This window comes from Numenius arquata, chromosome 12 (genome assembly GCF_964106895.1).
Source record: "Numenius arquata chromosome 12, bNumArq3.hap1.1, whole genome shotgun sequence".
In the NCBI taxonomy this organism is placed as follows: Eukaryota; Metazoa; Chordata; class Aves; order Charadriiformes; family Scolopacidae; genus Numenius; species Numenius arquata.
In genome coordinates, this window is record NC_133587.1 from 33,604,686 (window position 1) to 33,624,103 (window position 19,418).

The following is a 19,418-nucleotide window of genomic DNA, read 5'->3' on the forward strand; positions in this document are numbered from 1 at the left end:
AATTCCACTGATAAATCTTGAGCTTTTGGCTTCAACGTATTAATGCACTTGTACTGCGGAGTAGGCTGGAGTCTGCAGCCTGGGTTTGCAGGTGGCGTGAAGGATCTCCCCCATGCCTGACCTAGTACTGCTCCTCCCTCTTTGCCTGTAACAGTTATTTATAACTCTCAGAGGAAACGGTGTATGACTTCATTGCCAACAAATTGTTTTAAAGAGAATTTTAACTAGTTACTCACATTTTGATACCAGAGGTTCCTTAAAGATAGACATTAGAGAAAATTGGTTTGTAGGGTACATATTTTGTTCTATTTCTCAGATTAATTTTTTTTGTGCCAAGGGGTTAAAGCCTGCTGAGACACTAGGGCTTACTTAGAAGTTAGCCCAATGGCAAAATGGGGCCATGTGTTGGAGTGCCATTCTCCACTCTAGCTGTTAGTTTCGTAAAGGCATTCTAATGTTGCTCTCCAGGATAAGCATTCAACACATTTCACATTAGTCTACAAAAACAATAAAAAATCTTTGTGAAATGCTATGTCACCTGAACAGAGGAAATTTTGCCCCTCAGTGATGCTATATGAAGGCATTTTGATGGACCAAAATGATGAAATTTCATTAAAACACTCAGTGGTAAACTTTACTCCGTTGCGGTACCATTCTTACACCTTTTCTACAGTTACTAACAACACAACTCAAACCAAAAATCATAACTCAATAATTCTATACTTAAAACAGATAAGGACAAATAATGCAGAAATTTTTTTTTGGTCTTTTGGATTCAAACTTCAAGTTTTTCCCATCACGGAGTCTTCTTATGGATTAACCACCACATATTGATGAGCTATGAATGGGTAAATTGCCTTCGCTTTCACACCTTGTCTGCACATCGCTTGAAACTATTGGCAGATGAAAAATTGTGAAAGAAGTAGAAATATACAAAAATGTTATTTGAAGAGTAATGATGAGGAGAAAGAATAACGTGAAGAAGATAACATCTTTTATCAAGTCGCAGTATACCTGATTGCTGTCCAAAGCCAGGATTTCAGACAAGAAAGATGCAGGGAGGATGGAAAAGGTAAAGTAGTTCAATTTCAGCTGTTAATTTCAGTTTCACATATTACTGATATCCAAGGTTTTGTAACATTCTCATATAAGGTATGTATTCAGTATTTATATTTGTATAGAGGGCTTAATGATAAGGTCTATACCCCAAATCTGAACTGAACTCTGCCAATACATGGTAGGTGCTACATGGCTCTGGGAGTGAGCAGAAGAGCTCCTCCCCTGAGGCTGCATTCAGACGCAATAGGCCTCCTGGCCTACATTTTAAAAAGCATATATTGACTTTAAGGGATTCAACTGGATGTACTTTTCACCCGTGCAAGGCAGGTGCTTGTCTTCCCTCCGGGGAAGGATGCATCCCTGCACTCGCCACAGAGGCAGCTCTGTAGACCTTCAGACAAGACCATTGCTTTTAACTGCGTAGCCCTCAATGTGATAAATCCTGCCATATTCTTCTTTTCCTAAATCCAGCCTTCTTTCAGAATGTCCCTAAAGTTTCTAGCTTTCAAAAGCTGGCCCATTGCATTTTAGCCTTACTGTCTGCTGGTCACTAAAGCACAACGCAGCAGAGATTTATTTCACCAGCCACCCTACCCAGCAAAGGAGACACATCCAAAGCCTTCAGCATGCTTTGATGCTCACTTCAACACTTCCAGAAATAGTAACATTGTACATTTATTCATCATCTGCTTGAGGAAAGTGCATCTCTAATAACCATCAAAATACAAAGGCAGTCAGATGTTAACACTTCTTTTTCCACCCCTTTGTTTCAAACCACTCTATGGAAGCTTTATAAACCATGCTGATGAATGGAGAGGGTCCAGCACTGAAAAAATGCAAGACAGGCTGTTTTATTTCTTCCTTCATGAGGAGAGAACAGCCTCCACTGAAGCAGGGAAATAGAAAATGAACCTCTGAGGCAGTCATGCAAAATTTCAGACAGAGCCTTACTCGTGTGATTCTGTTTAATCACCGTCCATTTCCTCTTCACCCTTCAACTAAATAATAAATATGGAGTGGCTTTTTTCATTACCATTTGAGCCAGAACTGGTCCTGGAGAAAATATGAAAATAAGGGGCGAGCTTTGAAATCAGTGGGTTTCACTGATTTTAAATACAAGGCACCTGTGTAAATTTCTAATCCAATAATTAATAATCCAGCACCTTTTTATCTTAGGAGCCGTCAGGAGTAATTTCCACATCTGAGTGTAACACACATCATAAATCCACTCCAAATGATTTTTAAATTTGTCCTTTCCAATTCCGGTTTGAATTGACATTTTGTTCTGGTTGAAGTGGCATCCTCAGACGCCTTCTCCCCTGCAATTAGTTGAGATTAAGCAGTTGGAGAACCAGCACAGCAAAGATCAGAAATGCTCATAGTCACTGATGCTTTGATCATACCGAACAGCAGAACAGCAGTAGGGTGTAGTTTGTGACTCTAAGTTGCATAAATAAGTATATTTCTGAGACTGCTTTCAAACGATCTGTAACAGGCTGTGCTAGCAAGTGGACTGCATTTTTTACTGCTGGAAAGCAGCTTATGTTCTAGAGTCTGTCTGCAGCTTCAGTGCAAAGCACACAGAGCCTCATCGTTTTCTTTGTTCAATATTTATACCTTCCTGCACGACTTAATGACATGCTAAAAAAGAACTAAGTGTGTTCCAATTGCGGATGTGGATTGATTTAATCATTGGCAATCTGAAAGTATTCAGAGCTATGGGTTATTAGTATTTTATATAAACACTACAGCTCATCTTTTGGAGCTTGTGTGCCGACTATCCCAGCAATGTGAGCAGCCTCAGACAGGCAGTACAGCACAGGGTTTTAGTCACACCCTATCCATTGAATTTAATAGCAGTTGAGCAGCTAAAACCCCTTATCAGTGCTGTGGAAGTGTATCCCAGGGTGAGCGTACACTGGCCACAGCTGCCTGAATCCTATCAACTAATGCCGTCTGCTTGGCTGCACCCTGGGTAGAGCACGCATTATGGGGAGCAAAGTTTGACACGTGGGCTGAGTTAATATGAGCATTTGGAAACTGAGATGATCTGTGCACTGGCACACATTTCCTAAAGGCTTCTAAAAACTTTATTATTCAGTTTCTGATACTTGCAGGCCAGGGCTGAGATGCTACAATAACAACCAGATGTGGAGTACTTTGGCCTTTGTACTTCCTTCGGTCCTGAGGGAAACTCAGAAGAACAACTCAAATAAGCAGACCCCCCAAACTCACCGAAATGTTTTGGATCCCCAAATTGTTTGCCTGTGCTTCAAATTCCCCAAGTGCTCAACAGTTGTTTGCAGGGCTGATGCTTTTTCTTCCCCTGAACTGGCTCCTTATCTCTTTCAGCACATTGTGGGATGTTTTGCCCCTCACTATGTAATACTTACGTAGTGAAATCAAAGTCACATAAATGATGGGCTGCTCATCTTATCATACAGTCACTAATATTCCCGAGCAGTTGCAGGTCCCTTTGCACATATGCAAAATGTAAGCATCTCAACACGGTGAACTGCCTGAAAAAAAGTAATCTAGGGGACCAATGCACCTACAGGGGACAGTCAGAGCCGGAGCTGAGAATGTAGACAGAGAAGGGAAATGGGGAAAGAAAGGTGTAGCAAGAGAAAATATTCTTCTAAAAAAAAAAAAATTGATGGAGAAATAAACACTAAAAATTCATTTTTTCCTGGGGGATTTCCAGCAGGTGGACTCCTGTGGTAGATCTTTATTGAAAGGATAGCATCTGTTTTTCATAAATAGTTTCTGAGCAGTACCTTTAAATGAATTTGCAGAAGAAGGAAGCATCATTATGTTCATTATACCTGCGGGAAAGCTTAGGAAAAGAGAACTGATTTGCTTAAAGTTGAGCTTTTTACCAGCTGAAACAGCAATAGTCTCTTGAGTCACTCTTCACTGCTTCCCTGGCAGAGGTCTAGCTCTGCCGTGCCATCAGTTCTCAGTGTGTGCAGACTAAGGCAAAGTGCTTTTGCTATACGTTTTTTGCTGTTGCTCAGCTAGATGTGTTTGCAAAGCAGAAGTGATCACTTTCTCCTTTTTTTTGTCCAAATTTCATGCACCTTCCCCATGACTCTGTGGTTTCATAATAAAAAATGCTGCTTACCACTGCTTGAAGTTTTTAAAAAATTAGTTTCCCCACAGAGTCCCAAGAAAAATATGGACCAGTTCCCAGACAGCTAATCCCATCCACAGAGCATCCTCTGAACGATACTGCAGGAGGCATCCCAGACAAGAGGGATGTACAAAGGACCAGCACACATGGCCATAAAGATGGTTTCCCAGCAGTGTTGGCACAGCCCAGCAATTTGAGGGGAGAGGGATCTGAGACACTTCTGAGGCGTTGGCATTTTTGCTTATTGAACTTTTTATTTGTCCATTGGCTCTTCCCAGTTTCCCTCAGAACTGAAGTTTGAGAAGCCACAATGCTCCAAGTCTGGTGGTTCCTGCAGTGTCTCAGTTTGTGAGGTGCTCTGTGACAACTGGGCACAAGGACCACCCCACATCCCCCACTGGGACACTGCTGCTGATGGGGATGGCAGTGCAATAACCGCTCTCCCCCAAACTCGGTTCCTGAAGCTGCACAAACAAACCCTACAGTATTTGCAAACATTTTGGATATGATGCAGCCTGGTTTTGGATGGGAATTGGTTTCGACCATGGCCAGTCAATCCAATTGACACCTAGTCCAGTTTGCTGCTGGCACACACATTCGCACCTTAAATTTTAAAAAGGCGGGAAGGAAGTGAAGAAATGGTCGTTGGGGGTTCAGCTGCCCATCCGTTGGCAGGTCACAGCTGACTCTGCAGTTCTACATGTGTTTGCTACCTCCACTAATCCCAATGGGATGAAGTGATTTATTTTCCCATTCCCTTTCTGTAAACCATCCATTGGCAGCAGCCAGAGTCAATCAATTGCTTCCACCAGAGCTCGCAGCACAGACAACAGTCCTGCAAAGCAAAGACGGCAAAAAAGGACAGAGGGAGAGAGCGAGCGGCTGGGGAGTGTGCACAGAGCCAGCTGCTCATGGACAGAGCTTTGATCAGCTCTGCAACCTGTGAAACACCAATGTTACTCAGTGCCAGAAACCCAGGCAGCTCTGTAGCCCACTGAGGAACATCACCTTCACAAGCAGAAACCTTCTGCTCTACCTGAGGGGTGGGCCATGGAAAAATACACAGGACACTTGGAACTATGGGCAAAAGTCTCATGTCTGTAGAAGCAGCACTCCTTTTCCTTGAAAGCAAAGGCTATCATGTACCATCTTTCATTATTTTCCTTTGGGCTAGAGGGAAATTGTGAAAGGTCTCCTTCATGGAGAAGGAGCCCTCCAGTGAAACCGTCTGAGGGTAAGACAGCAAGCAGACACAGAGGATTGCCTTGCTGTTTCTTGCTGTTCTTTTACAACCAAAATTGTTGGTTGTAGCAGGGGCAAAGTAGCAGTATAAAGAGAAGGGTGATTTTGATAATGAACTTCAGGTTTTCTCTTTTCTGAAAATATGAAGGTGAAATACTTTAGAAATATCATTATCTTTTGTGCTTACTGTGTATCTGCAGGACTCAGTTAAAGTCATTGTGGCACAGGATAAGTGCATTATCTTCTTGCCCTGCACCACTCCAAAAGCAACTGCCTTGCACTCAAATATATAATATCACTCAAGTGATGGATGGCAATTTCATAAAAGATATTGGTATGACACAAGGCAGGAGGGTACTTCACTTTATGGACACTATAGAGGGAATTTAAGCAAGCAATGAATAACTACCAAGTTTTGATTTGCTTTTGATCCAGAGTTTAGAACTTCATCTTTTGATAATTTTCAGTGAAATTTCATGATAACAAACCAGAATCTCGGTTCTGAAGTTATTCAGAAAATGCTGCTGAATATCGTACTCGAGTATTGGACTAGATTGTGTCAGGCAGGTGAGTTTTTGATCACACTCATTGAACCAAGGTTTTCCAAATATTCCCCTGAGACAACTCTATCCTATAAGCAATGGTTAAAACCAAGAAACTGTACTGTTTCTTTAAAAACAGAGCACCTCTGTTCTTCTTAAATATGGAAGGGAATGGGAACATGAGCTCAGTGTGTGCTGTGTGAAAGTTTTGATGGATGTGAAAAGACAGCCATGCTAGGAAGCACATACTTTTCTCCATTGTGCTGCTCTCTTGGGCTGTAATCTCATGTAATTTTGAATCCAATTTAAAGGACCTCCACAGGTGGTTCTGCAAATGCAAGCTATGGCATCAACACAGCCTCTCAGTTTCTTTCCAAAAACATTTAATTATTGCCACCCTTGTGTTTGTTTTGCCCAGTGAACAGCAGCAAGCACATAGTGAGAAAATACCGTGGGCACCTCCGAACAAAGATTGAGTCTGGAGAGGGAACCATACCCGTCCGGTGTCACAACGCAGCTCAGACGTGGGACGGCGTGTTGCTGGGAGAGCAGCTCATCACCATGTCCTGTACAGACAAAATCGCCAGGTACCGTAGCACCTGATGTAGATACATCGCAAAAATCTTTGCATGTAAAAATGAAGTGTGATGCCACAGAGCACTATGACTACCATTGGGGAACTACCAGATGCTGGAAAACCTTGTGGAAAGAAAGACCTTCTTTGTATGCAAAAACAAACCATATAAATAGGATGGACTATAAATAGGACATTTTCCCAAATTCTCCATGGGTCGTTAGTTGCTTTTTACAGTGTGACAAAAATATAAGCCCTTTTTGCAGCATTTCTGCCAATAGAATTTCAGTGTGCAAATAAAATACATCCACTCTGCTCTTATTGGATCATTTACCCCAAAACTTGCAAACAAACCATCATGCAGATAAACTTAGGTCATCTGCATCCTATTGGATTAAGTGCCCTAAAAGCTGCTAGGAATATTTCTTATTTTGAATGTCATTGCAGAAGTTTTCACATCACAGCCCCCTCTGTGGCTTTCTGCTCTGTCCTGTAAATGCAGCATATATTTATGTAGAATAATTGATATATAATAAAAATTTCAAAATTTTTCCATGGTGGCACATAAAATGTAAAGAGATTCACCATTCTAATTCAGGGCATTAACTAATAGCAAATGATGGCAATCACAAACAGAAAACAAAGAGTGCATTTGGATGCACATGTATACTATTAGTATATATCTATACATGCATGTATACTTATGTTAATAATTATATCTATATTATATGGATTAGCTATAAATGCAGCTCTACATATAAAATACATTACCTTATAGCTATAAAAATGTAAATCTTATGATCAAATTCTCCGCTGGAATATCATGGCTAAGAACTAAGTTAAATTACACCAGCAGAGAATTTGGCCCAATTATTAAAGACGAATATAAACATAATATTTCAAAAAATCATAAAGCTTTTGTTTAACTAAAATCTGTAAATTCTGGTCTTGGCTTTAACCGGATGACCTACTGAAGTTAAATTAGTCTGTAGGTTTAGCAAAGCCTGCCATTTTGGCAGAAAAATGTATGACTGAACCAGCAAATGGAAATACTGACAGACTCACAAAATCCACCCTCTGCTAAGTGTAATCGTCACAACTGTTCTGTTTGCATGAAGGATAAAGAGCAACTTCTGCTATAATGTTTTCATTTATTCATAAAGAGATAACAGAAAACCCAAGCTGTTTGCAGCGGATCTCCTACACTGTTTTTAGATGCAGTTGGGTTTTCCAAACTCAGACTCAAAAAAGTAAAAAAAATGTAAGTTTGAGAACGGAAATATTGCACTCTCTGTGCTTTTGAATGCCATTAGCCAGTGAATTAAATATCAGCTTTGTGAACAGTATTACATTTGCTGTTGATGGGGATGTTGACTGCAATGCACAATCTCAGAAGTTGGGTTTTCTCCAAGCACATCTGCTAAGCACTTCCAGTGAATCCTTTCTTTGTTGCCACATATCTAAAGAGCGTTAAAGTCTGTGAAGAAAAAAAGAATCTACCACAAATTTTTTCCAAGATAAAAAAAATCTTGCAGCTCTCATCTTTGATACTATTGCTGCAATGTTGTATGTATTACTGCAATTTTATTTGTTTGCACTGTAACTCAAATGGGCATGGTATTTTCCTAGACAAAAAAAAAATATGATCAGCAATCATTATTCTCTGCTTTGACCAGCAAATGTTTACTCTTACCAGTAAAGGACAGTTAAAAAAGGCGCTGAGAAAAGTGGTGGAAAAAGTAAACTTTGTAGGAATGGTGGTAGTGTTGTGGCACTACAAATGCTTCAGAAGTTTGATCACTTCCAATCACTGTGGGCTCCTTGGTCAGGTTAAGAGCTCTGGTACAGTGAAAATGCATAGAACAACTGCTGAGTAAGCAGATGAAGAGAAAAGATCAAGAGAGTATGGAGATTCAGAAATCGATGAAGGTTACAGGAAAGAGGGAATGGTCGTTCCTCTTCCATAGAGATGGGAAATGACCATAGAGGAGGTTATTTGTAGCTCAGGTGCAGGCAGCTCCCAGCACCTAGAAGTGACAGAAACCAAACAAGAGGGGCCCGAATGGGGATTCCGAGGAGAAAAATTCAGTTAGTAAAGTAGAGAGCATAGAGCTGAATGTAAAAACAAATACCCTTTCACATGAGAAATGGAGAAAGGCAAATGGAGCCCAGAGAGGGCTGGGTGCATTGCTATGGCATGTACTATGGTGAAGGGTCTGAAAGCTTCTGGAGAGAGTGCCCAAGGATTTCTAGAGACATGCCCAACCCCAGCTGTACTTGCAGTTCATGCCTTTCCCTTCCTTTCTCTCTCCCAGTCACGCTGCGAGACCCGGTCCTGCAATTTTATTTCCACCAGGCTCCTAAGTACACATACCATGTCATAACTTTAGTTGGGCTCACAGGTTCTGGTTTGGGAGTCACAAAGCACCAACACTGCAAGAAAAGTTCACAAAAACCTCTCTTGCATGGCAGAAAATAAGCAATCCCCTCAGGGCTGGTGACAACGTTGCCAGAGATTTATGGCTGCTAGAAATTTTGTGTAGAGCTTGAGAAACAGTGGTGAGAGATAAACTCTGCAGTAAACATTTTCCCAAATTTCAGTTTATCACATTAAATATGATCTACACTCAATTTTTATATTTCTTGTCCACACCTGTAAGAGGAAGAAACCAGAGGTTTCTTCACCTGATCTTTGCTTTGCCACATACAGGGCTCTTTTCTGCTTTCTTTGCCTCTGGTCATAGAAAATACAGGCAGGGAAGGAGTCTGGTGGATGAGGAGATTGCTGTGTGAGAGCCCTTTCCCCAGTCCTGCCCCCAGGAAGAGATCAGTTGGTGACTCCAAATAGTTACTCTACCACATAGACAGCTGACTCTTCAAATGTCTGCAGGATGCAGGACTCTGCTGCACATCATCTGGACTTGTCTTGCAATGAGAAAAAAAAGATCTCCTAAGCTGAAATTCATGTTTGTATAATATTTTGTCAAATAAAATTTGACAAAAATCTGGCTTGTATACTTTGGATTTTATTGCTTGTAAAAGCCCCTCAGGAGCACTGGGCTATTAGAGAATGTTTCCTCTTGAGAATGTAGCCAGTAACTGCTAAAATATACATCATTTTGCATTATTTGCAAAGGACATTGCTATCAGAATATCAAAGACCAAGAATGGAGAGAGTTACTCAGAAAAGTTAATAATATTCTATAAATCATGCATCTAACGATTTATGTTCTTTCTTGCTCACAGGATAGCCATAAGCAGAGAGTGGTTTAATCAGATTTATTTGTTATTCAAAGGCATTTAACAATTTTTATTACTATCACCACAAGTTTGAGAGAATCTGATGCTTGGTATGCATTATCTGGGCTCTTTGGCTGTGTTGAGATTGCAGGATAAACAGCCTGGTATCCTACCTATTCCCTTACTGAATTAAAGCACAAACACTTCTGGCATGAATACTCATGTTATTTGGCTCAGGTAGGGAATTATGAGGTGAAATTCTGCGGCTGCATTATAAAGGAGGTCAGACTAGATCTTGGTGGTTCCTTCTGGCTTTAAAAACTTATGCATTTATATGTGCAGATTTAAAGTTTGGGCTCTGTGAATCCCCAAATAACCCATCCTAAGAGGGTGTTGGCTTTTACACTCCCAACTTCTGTGAGTCTCCCAGGCCAGCTGAAGGGAGTTCAGCCTCCCAGTGCCATAGATGTTAGGATAAAACCATGTTCTTTAGCCCCATAGTTCATTAATTACACTAATACCTAAGATTTTGGCCTTCATTTTCTCTGTTATGTACACTGTATGCACTTGTCAAAAAGCAGCAATATCATGAGCAAAATAATTTTGAAAAGGATCAGCTGTTTGGGGAAAAAATTGTGTCATTTAACATTTTCTTCACGCTAATTATAACCTATATTAAGACCTTTATGTGAACAGAGATATCCTCTGTCTGTGTACTATCAGAAACTGAGTCCTGCACTGCTCTTCCTCAGGGCTCTCTTCCTTGATAGACCTTAGCAAGGCGACTGGAGACCTCACACTGGGGCCAGGGCAAAGCATGTTCATGCTCACTGGATATCTAGCTGATGTATTTACTTTGGAGAGATGCCAGCTTTCTCTGCATCAAATTTACATCTACACACACTAATAGTGTGTAGACATATTTGTAAATGCACGAGATGTGGCACTTGTCCTCTTTCAGAAGTGGGCATCTGCAGCTCCTCTTGCAGGCGTGGGGAACGTGCTTTGCAAGGTACAGGGATTGGAGGGAACAATCCTCACAAATACTGCCTTTATATATCAAATAAAAGCCAGAATTCAGTGTTTATTTTGTAAGCTCTGGCCTTAAAATTGTCTTTTTAATACCACTTCTCAAAAGGTCACCTTTAAAAGTATTTTCTTGCCACCGCTTCCTCATACTTCACAAAAACAGTGACATTAAGCCCAGAGGTTAAATAAGACCTTGAACATCTAAATTATACCTCACCTGTAAAATGACACAAACCATAACAAAGGACCTCAAAACTTTGCATTGCCAGTCTATTCCTGTGCCATGGCTAAGGTTTGTGAGCTATTTGGGCCCACAGGCTAGCGAATAAGAAGGAATCTTTATTGAGAATGTATTCAGAGTATTGCAAAGTAATGTAGTTTTAAGGCACTGTTTCAGGATTTAGCAGTGGGAGTCTGAAGTAGCATTTTACAAGATGATTTGAGCACATTAAGCTGTATTTAAAAGTAGCATATAAAAATGCAAGACTAAAAGTCAGTGTTAGAAATTGGCATTCTTAGATCTATTTTAGTGGTAGCCTGTCGACCAGAGCCACTGTTAACAGAAGACCAAGCCTGACAAGGTAACTCTTAAGAAAAGCTACTTCAGAGGCTGCATACGAATGTAAATGAAAATCAATTAACACAGCCAGATCTTCAATTAGAGATGATTTGTGCATATGATTTGTAATTCTCTCTCTTAACCCCTTTCTGTGTGACTGAGATTTCAATTTCAATCTTTCACCACAAGTTATGTTGCAGAAAACATATATAAACCACCTACTGTTAAAATACAGATCAAAAACTAATGCACTAGTTCCAGTTTCCAAACCAATAATAGCCAAATGGTCGTATAAATAGGAACACCACAGGTGTTCTGCTGAGCACAGACCACCATGAATAACAATTTATATTGTGTGAAGCATAGCTGGAAGTATTGGTAATAGAAACTGTGGTACAGGAGGTTAACAACACGCCAAGCAGGTAAGACTTAAAGCTCTTAGTAATATCAAAAAAAAAAGTGTCTTTTATAAAAAGCCTTAACAAAATGCGCTTTGAAATTCATCAGCGGTGCTTTTTAATGGGCGAGGTTTCCAAAGGTCCCAAGGAGACACTTCAGTCTCACCAAGCTTCAATGGCAGGTGGACACAGCTCCCTGAGATCGTGCAAATTTCTCCACATTATAGTTTCGAAGGGGTTCGAGGGCAGGAACCTGTCAGCATTCGGCTTTGAGTAGCGCTATGTGCAAACTGATGCTGGAGATACTCAGCGAAAGGGCTCCAGGTGTCACACCACATCTCAGCGATGGGCGAGGAGCCACGTGCAGACCCGTGGGAGGCTACAGCCCTTTGCACCTCCGTGGGTTTGCTCCCGAGGCCCTTCTTCAGTGTTCTTATCATCCGTATTTTGGTTGGTTCCAGGAAGGGGCTGCAGCCAACTCACTTGGTGAGATGATGCTACAGCATGCAGGTGGGGAGGCTGCAAAGCGGTTAGGACTTGGGAACACATTTCACCTCGCCAGTGGTCCCAGGATGCCAGGAGCATGGGGGCTCAGCAGGGGCTCACCCCCAGCGCACCCTACGTCTGGGGCTGGGGCAGCACAGCCTCTAATTAAAGGAAGGCTGCCTGCTCTGGGATGCCTCCCAGCTCATCGCTGGCATTTCTGTGATTGACAAACAGGCAAAAATATATTTATTCAAGGATTATCTATATTGAAAACCGGACGCGGGATTTTGTCTTTGTAAACAGTGCAGTAATATCTGCTGTTTGAATAAAAGGAAGGGTATACTTTCTTCCATTTAAAGTGCCAAAAGCTGCCATATTTAAGTGAAAAGGGGAGACATTTGGTTTTATTGATCCTGCTTGCTGAAGATTTTGGTTTTTTTTAAATAAGATCTGTGACTAAGGAAGCAGTGGGTTGATTTTCACTTTATTGGAACGGTTATTATGAAGCACACAGCACAGAAGTTATTAGAGAGATGCGTGCCCTTGAAAACAGCCCTTAAAATCTTGCGCAATTAGGAAAATTCAGAATGATCCAGCATATTTCCTCATAGCGAGAAAAGTCACTTTGATATATTGAGGACCCAAAATGTAACACTGCATTGCTCTGAATAATAATTTTATTTTGAAAAGCTACATTTGAAGAGAGCACTTTGTTACAGATGGGAACACAGCTACTTTCATGGACCTAAATTAGGCTACAGAGAAATAGCTCCTTCAAAAATGAGCACCCTTATTGATAGTTTCACTGTTGCTCAGACAGATCTTTCCTCATCCTCCACCTACAAATAATTCCATGTATGTTCAGATATCAAAGGAATGAGTCAGTACATTAGCCATGTGTGTTGGTCAAGAGATGAACAATACACAGGATAAAAGACCTTTCCCCAAATATTTGTCAGTTAAATCTATTGTTTATGCAAAATACTGAACTGGCTGCCCTCCAAAGTAGATCTTTTTATCCACAAAACAAGCAGAATGAGTAGATGAAAATTTCACCCATCATTAATGTTCTTTTATGGTGTTTTGAAGGACAAGAGTAACAGTGCGAGGGTCTCGTTTTGGCCAGCTCAGCGCAGGACCCCTCTTTGCCTGGGACTTGTGCTGACTTAGTGGGATTCATGCATGTGCTCAGGGCTGCTTTCCAGAAAGAAACAACTGGCCAAACGCTTTGGCAGACTTGGACTAGACTTGAAAGCAAAGCTCCTTCTCTGCTTTTTCATCCCTCTTCTCTGAATGGATGCTGCTAAAACAGTGGTGTGTTGAACTGGGAAGTGGCCAGTCGTAGTAGTGGTAGTGCCACCACCCTCGTCCTGTTTCTCCACCACCACCACAGTGGACACCAGCCTTGGCATTGCTCAAGGAGACCTGGCAAGCAGTCCCCTCAGAATATTGCCTTCTCGGTGTTGGCACCTTTTCTGATTTCTCTGTCCTTTCTACATTAGGATGCCATCTGGTTCTGGGTTGAGTCTCTTTTTACACCACTTTCTGCCCATTAGGCACAATGCTTGCTCTCACAACCTTTATGTCCTTTGTTTCTTTGGTCCAACCCCTCTTCCAACCTGTCTTGTAGCTACTTATACCTTGGAGTCAAACCTCGCTGTGGCTGTTTCATTGCCCCCCACACCTGCCTGGGACTTCTTTTGGGGTGGGAAAACAGGGTTGTCTGGAGAAACAACTATTGTGTCCAGGACTTTCACTGGGTCTCTGAATAATGCAGCAGTCTGCAAGAAGTCATACTGCCTTTCTGCCATGATTCCCTGGGGTGTATAAAAATGGGGCTTTACCTCACAGCATTGTGAGAATTAATTAATGTTTATGAAATGCTTTTAATACATAGGGGATGACCTGATCATGCTTACACTATGGTTTCCAATAGTGTAATTCCATTGACATCTGAATCCCTTTTTACACTAGGATGAACATGTTCAAAATTAGACAGAGAAATATCTCTAAAGAAAAGGCAGGTTCCTGGCAAAGGCTTTAAATTAAATAATCATTATTACTTTGTAATTTATGATCTGAACACAATCCCCTATTTTGGTAAATAAAGCTCAGATGATTTCTTGTGATGTGCATATTGCTAAAATTCCAATATTGCTGAACATATGTTGTTTTTCTGTTTAGCTGCTTTTTTCTCTCCTTCAATCAAATATACAAGTGTTTTTTTAAAGGAAATGTCAAATGTTGAAAACAACACTGATATCTTACAAGTTTCCATCTGGACAAAGATATCACTGTCCAATTTTTTCACTCGTCTTAGAAACTGGTCAGAGGCATAGTACTGTTGGCTGAACTAAACTCTATTTCTTAAGCTTGCATTATTAATTTTGCATCATGATAGGATATTTACTCAAAGAGGCAGCTAGTTCTTTCCTTTTAAAGTGATGTTATTTGCAGGAATGACCACACTTTTTTTTCCCCAAATGAAGTTATGCAAATCTGATCGACTAAAGTAAATGTTTCATAAAACCAATGACTGTTTAAATTGTGGGACTAAATTGTTTGTATATAAATATTACCTTTTATATTCCATTTGAGTTTTATGTAGATGAACACATTACTTTAATGACCTGCATTTACAGAGGGAGACGGGGAGAGTCTGACTCTGAAATCCTCAGCAGCCAGATGGCTGCCTTTTCTTGCATGAGATTAAAAGATGTTTCTCATTCACAGCCCTGCTTCGGAGGCAAATTAATATAGCCAGCTAAATTGCTTGTGTTTTTGGAATAAAATTTAAAGAGAACTTTTAAAGCAATTGGTGTCACAGGTTCCTAGAGCAGATTGCTCTCCAGGTACAGCATGCTGGTTTTAAACATTCAGTAATTAATGGAAAGTATTCCGTGTTAATTGACTGCTTCAGGAAAGGGAAATATAATGACTCCTTATTAATCATGAAAAGAGACATACAGCACGGAGGCACTGCAATAATTGCACCAATGGTTGAGAAATGTTAATTAATGAAAAGAACAATGATGTAAGAAATTAGCTACATAATGCTTGCTGCTGATGGAGATTGTGCTTTAAACTCATTATTTAGCATGGCAGCCACTGGATGTTGCCTTAAATAGCAGGCACCTCTTACCCTTTCCTCCAGTCAGCTACAGAGTTCCAAACGTTGCCGGTGTTCTGGTTTTTAATGAGCCAAAATACACTCCAAAACTACATTTTCTGAAGCATTTTCAGTTTGAACTCCTGAACTCAAAACTATTCAAACAGATTGACAGCATTCAACATATAAAAATATTATCCAAGTGTAAGAGAGCATGATAGTGTTTGTGTGGTGGGGAACAACTTCTTGGTAGATGGGCTGAGCTAAGTAAGTTTGCCAGGAAGATAAATGCATCATGACTTCTTTCTCCTTTTTAATTTTTCCACTTTTTAACCAATTACCTGTCCCCTGAAGAATTTGGAGCAAGCATCCTGTCATATTTGTGCCTAGCTTGATGTAAAAATTCGTAGGCTATTAAAATGCAGAACAATTGTGGCACCTAATCCAACAGCAGTAGTATGGACCTTACAGCCATTAACAGATTGAGGGCCCCAAGGTTTCCACCATCACTCTGTTCCACCTTTAAGACAGCTACAGAGACATATCTATCACTCTCTAAAGAGAGCAGGTCAAACTATTGCTTACAAATAAATTGCCTAAAATTGTAACTCTTTTGTTTCTCTCCAGGAACAGGATTTGATTCTTGTGGATGTCTTCATCTCTGCATGATCATTTCTGCAAGGAAATGTCAGCCTTTGAGGCTTTTGAAAATTACTCACAAAAATTTTGTGGGAAGTTTGGCCACCTAAGTCATGTATTATCTTGACTGTATGGTTAGGGGTTGGTACTAATGTATGACAAACAGTAAATAAAGGTAGAATAGCAAAAGCTCTCATTTTAGCTTACCATGGCAAGCATAAAATTATAGATCCAGAAAAAAATTGAAAGTCTGCTACAGACATGCTAAATGAATGTTCATCAAACACAAAATGCTTTTATAAAGAGTAGCTCTCAACAAGAGACCTCTGTTTGCAATAACACAATCGCTTAAGTCAGTGGCATCACAGTAATCAAAAACCATCGTAGAGGGAGAGTCAGTCCACGGGTGTATAATAACCCAACAGTGAAGTGCTTCATGTGTCATAGGACAGGGACAGGAATGGTTTCATGCCTCATCCCTCCAACCCATGTGCTGGCCTTTGCTGATTTTCCCAGAATAGCTCTCTTGTGGCCATTCCTCCACCTGTGTGTTTTATTGCTCCTGAATTTCTTTTCCAGATGGAACATCCTTGGGCTCCAAGGTGCTCTCCTCAGCTCCTTCATTGAACCCATGTACTTGCACAGCATCATTGTGGGAAGCCTCTATCACACTGGTCACCTTTCCCGGGTAATGAGCCATAGAATAGAAGACATTGGTCAGCTGCCAGCTTCATACCGGCGCAATCAGCTGCTTCTCAGTGGTAAGCAAACACCTGCCTGCAAGACAAATGATGCCCTCTCCCATCACTAATTGTGCCGCTCACCAAACAGTTTACTTGTTTGTAAGTAAACCATTAGCCCATGCCTTCTTTTTTTCCTGCAGAGTACGAAATTTGTAGAATGAAGAAACTGATGCATTTAAATCCAGTTCCTTTTTCATATGCAGTGACTACAACAGGGACCAGTAGTGGATATAAGCTGAGGAGGAAAACAAACACTGCACAAAGAATGCTCAAATTGGAAAAAAGTGTATGACTAAGTAAAAGATTTCTAAAAACCAGAGAGGAAGTTTGCAGTAAATGTTAGGTTTAACTCTTTCCTGTCCCGCTCTCCCTCACCCAGCAACACACAAACATGCAGGCAGGAGAACCAGCCCTTGCACCTCTGGCACTGTGCATGCAGCCCCACCACCACTGCCCCTAACTCGGAGCCCCCACTCCCTCACCACTTGCTGGCCATGGATGAGATGGTCACGAGAAAAAGGCTGTTTGTCCATGCAGGAGCCCCTGCCTGTTCAGCAGACCAGAGGGAGGCATTGCTGCCGTCTGACGAGGCTGCTGCCTGTCGTGTGAGCATCTCCATGGTTTCCAGCCACCTTTTGGCCTACTCTCACTGCCACCACTTTTCCTTCCCAGCCCCTGTCCTTACTCCAGTTCTGTGGTCCTTTCTTCTCTATCCCCCTGACTTCCACTCCCTTAACCCCCAGCCAGGCAGCAGCTGCCCAGCCTCATCTCAGCAAAATCCTAAAAAATCTTGAATGCCTTCAGGTCCTCATAAGGCATGTGAGTGCTAAGGGCCACCAGTTCTGCACAGGATTGGACCCTTATTTTATTCTTAGACTATGATAATTCTTCTCCAGGAGGATTCCCTGAGACACCAGTATGATGTCAGGGTGACAGAGTTGGAAGATCAGGATGCTTTAGTGGAGTACACAATCACCTTTCAAAGTCCTCTAGGTTCCTCAGTCAGGGGAGTGCTATTTTATCCCTTATCTATTTCATGTTCTTTTTTTTTTTTTTTTGCATGTGTGTCCTTGTGACAAAATTAGTTTGGCTGAGGCAGAAGTGGTACTTTAGCCACTGGGGAAATTCTCGGGTTCTGTATGGTTTAGTACATCTGGTAAGTGTAATGTGCATGTCCGTGTTATGAGGTGAGTAGGTCAAAAGGCTTATCCCTTTTTTGAACAGATTATCTCCATTTTTTAACTCTTCAGTGCAGCTAGCCAAAGACCGTTCAATGCAGGCATGCAGGAAACTCTGCTCCACACCTCTGCTGCACCTCATGCCCGCTCCTGTCCCTCCTGCCCTGCTCCAGCATTGGCGTGACTCAGCCCCGTCTTCCTTCCCACACCTCATCATGGGAAGGAGGAAAGGACCCACAGCTGATCAGGAATAACATCCCCATTTCCCAAACCTGGCTGTTATTTTGGCAACACACCCCTGTCTGCCGGAAGCCCCTGCATCTCCCACTGGAGAAGATCTCACCCCGTGCCAGCTCTAACTCATTATAATTCCACCCATACACTAAGATCACAATCACACTCATTTTCACTGTGTCTGCAGGATGTACAGAGAAACACACTTGAACTGTTGAACGACTGAAAACACAATAAGTGATTTAATAAGAGATTTAACCATAGAACAACTATTGCTTTGCTGGGTTGGCCTTGCAGAGTAAAAGTAATGGCTCGTACTTCTCCGAAGTGTGCATTTATGTCCAAGAGTCATTGCCAGAGATTTCCAGGGAGTTAGAAATGTATCAGAGGGGCCCTTGTGTCACTTTAAATATCTGCATGTTTCATGGCTGGCTTACTCCTTCCCTGAGACTTCTGTTTGAAAAACCTTTTGCTTCGCTTTCGGTTGTGTTTGTGGGTTTTCTTCAGCCCAGGAGAAGCAGTGGGAGGAATCTGTCTCTCTCTGTCTACATTGTTTTTGTCTCTAAAGCCATTATTTGTAATCTTCCCTCCTCCACAAATCCCAAAGAGCCAATACTGCTTAAAACTTACATTGCTGAGGCTTGTGCTGTGTTTCTTTTACCTGGAAAACTGTGCTGACAGCATATCCAGTGACTAAGGAGACGGGCACCTACCAACAGCCAAACTGAATGCATTAGAGACCAAACTTCAGCAACATCAGCCAGGCAACTCCACCTCCCATATTCTTCTCAGGGATCAGACCAGCTGGGGATTTCAAATTGCAGGAGCCGTTCAATTATAAGGATGCCAATTTTGTCATTGATCATAGTGGCACAAACATTTCAATGGAGAGGAGGGTCACAGTGTGGGATGGGATATCCTGAGATAACTCCTTTGCCCCACAGAAAAATAACGTGAAGTTTTCCACTCACACCGGTCCCAGCAAGATGGACATCCCTTCATTCACTGGGACTACTCTTGGGTGTATTTTTTAGATGAAAGAAAAGCCCTGTGACATTTTTATTTCCTTTCCTCTTAAGATTGAGGCCATTCTAATAGGCATCCTGTAGCATGAGGCTTTGCTAGGGGAGAGAGGAGAATGAGGACAGATTTCAGTTCATATCCCAGAATACTCAATGTCATATTATTTGTACAAAGTCTTCTCTTTTCTTTCCAGTTTCTGCAGTCTCCTATTGTACTCTGTTGTGTTGGTT

The 19,418-nt window shown here is 41.4% G+C and overlaps 1 protein-coding gene across 1 annotated transcript in view; it reads left to right on the forward strand.

Annotated features, from left to right (window-relative positions):
• Positions 1–19,418, forward strand: part of ADARB2 (adenosine deaminase RNA specific B2 (inactive)) — a 108,282-nt gene that overhangs the window by 83,151 nt on the left and 5,713 nt on the right. Inside the window, exons 6-7 of the mRNA XM_074157236.1 lie at positions 6,395–6,563; positions 16,590–16,771. Of these exons, the coding sequence (XP_074013337.1) occupies positions 6,395–6,563; positions 16,590–16,771 (351 nt within the window). The remainder of the gene's footprint in view (positions 1–6,394; positions 6,564–16,589; positions 16,772–19,418) is intronic.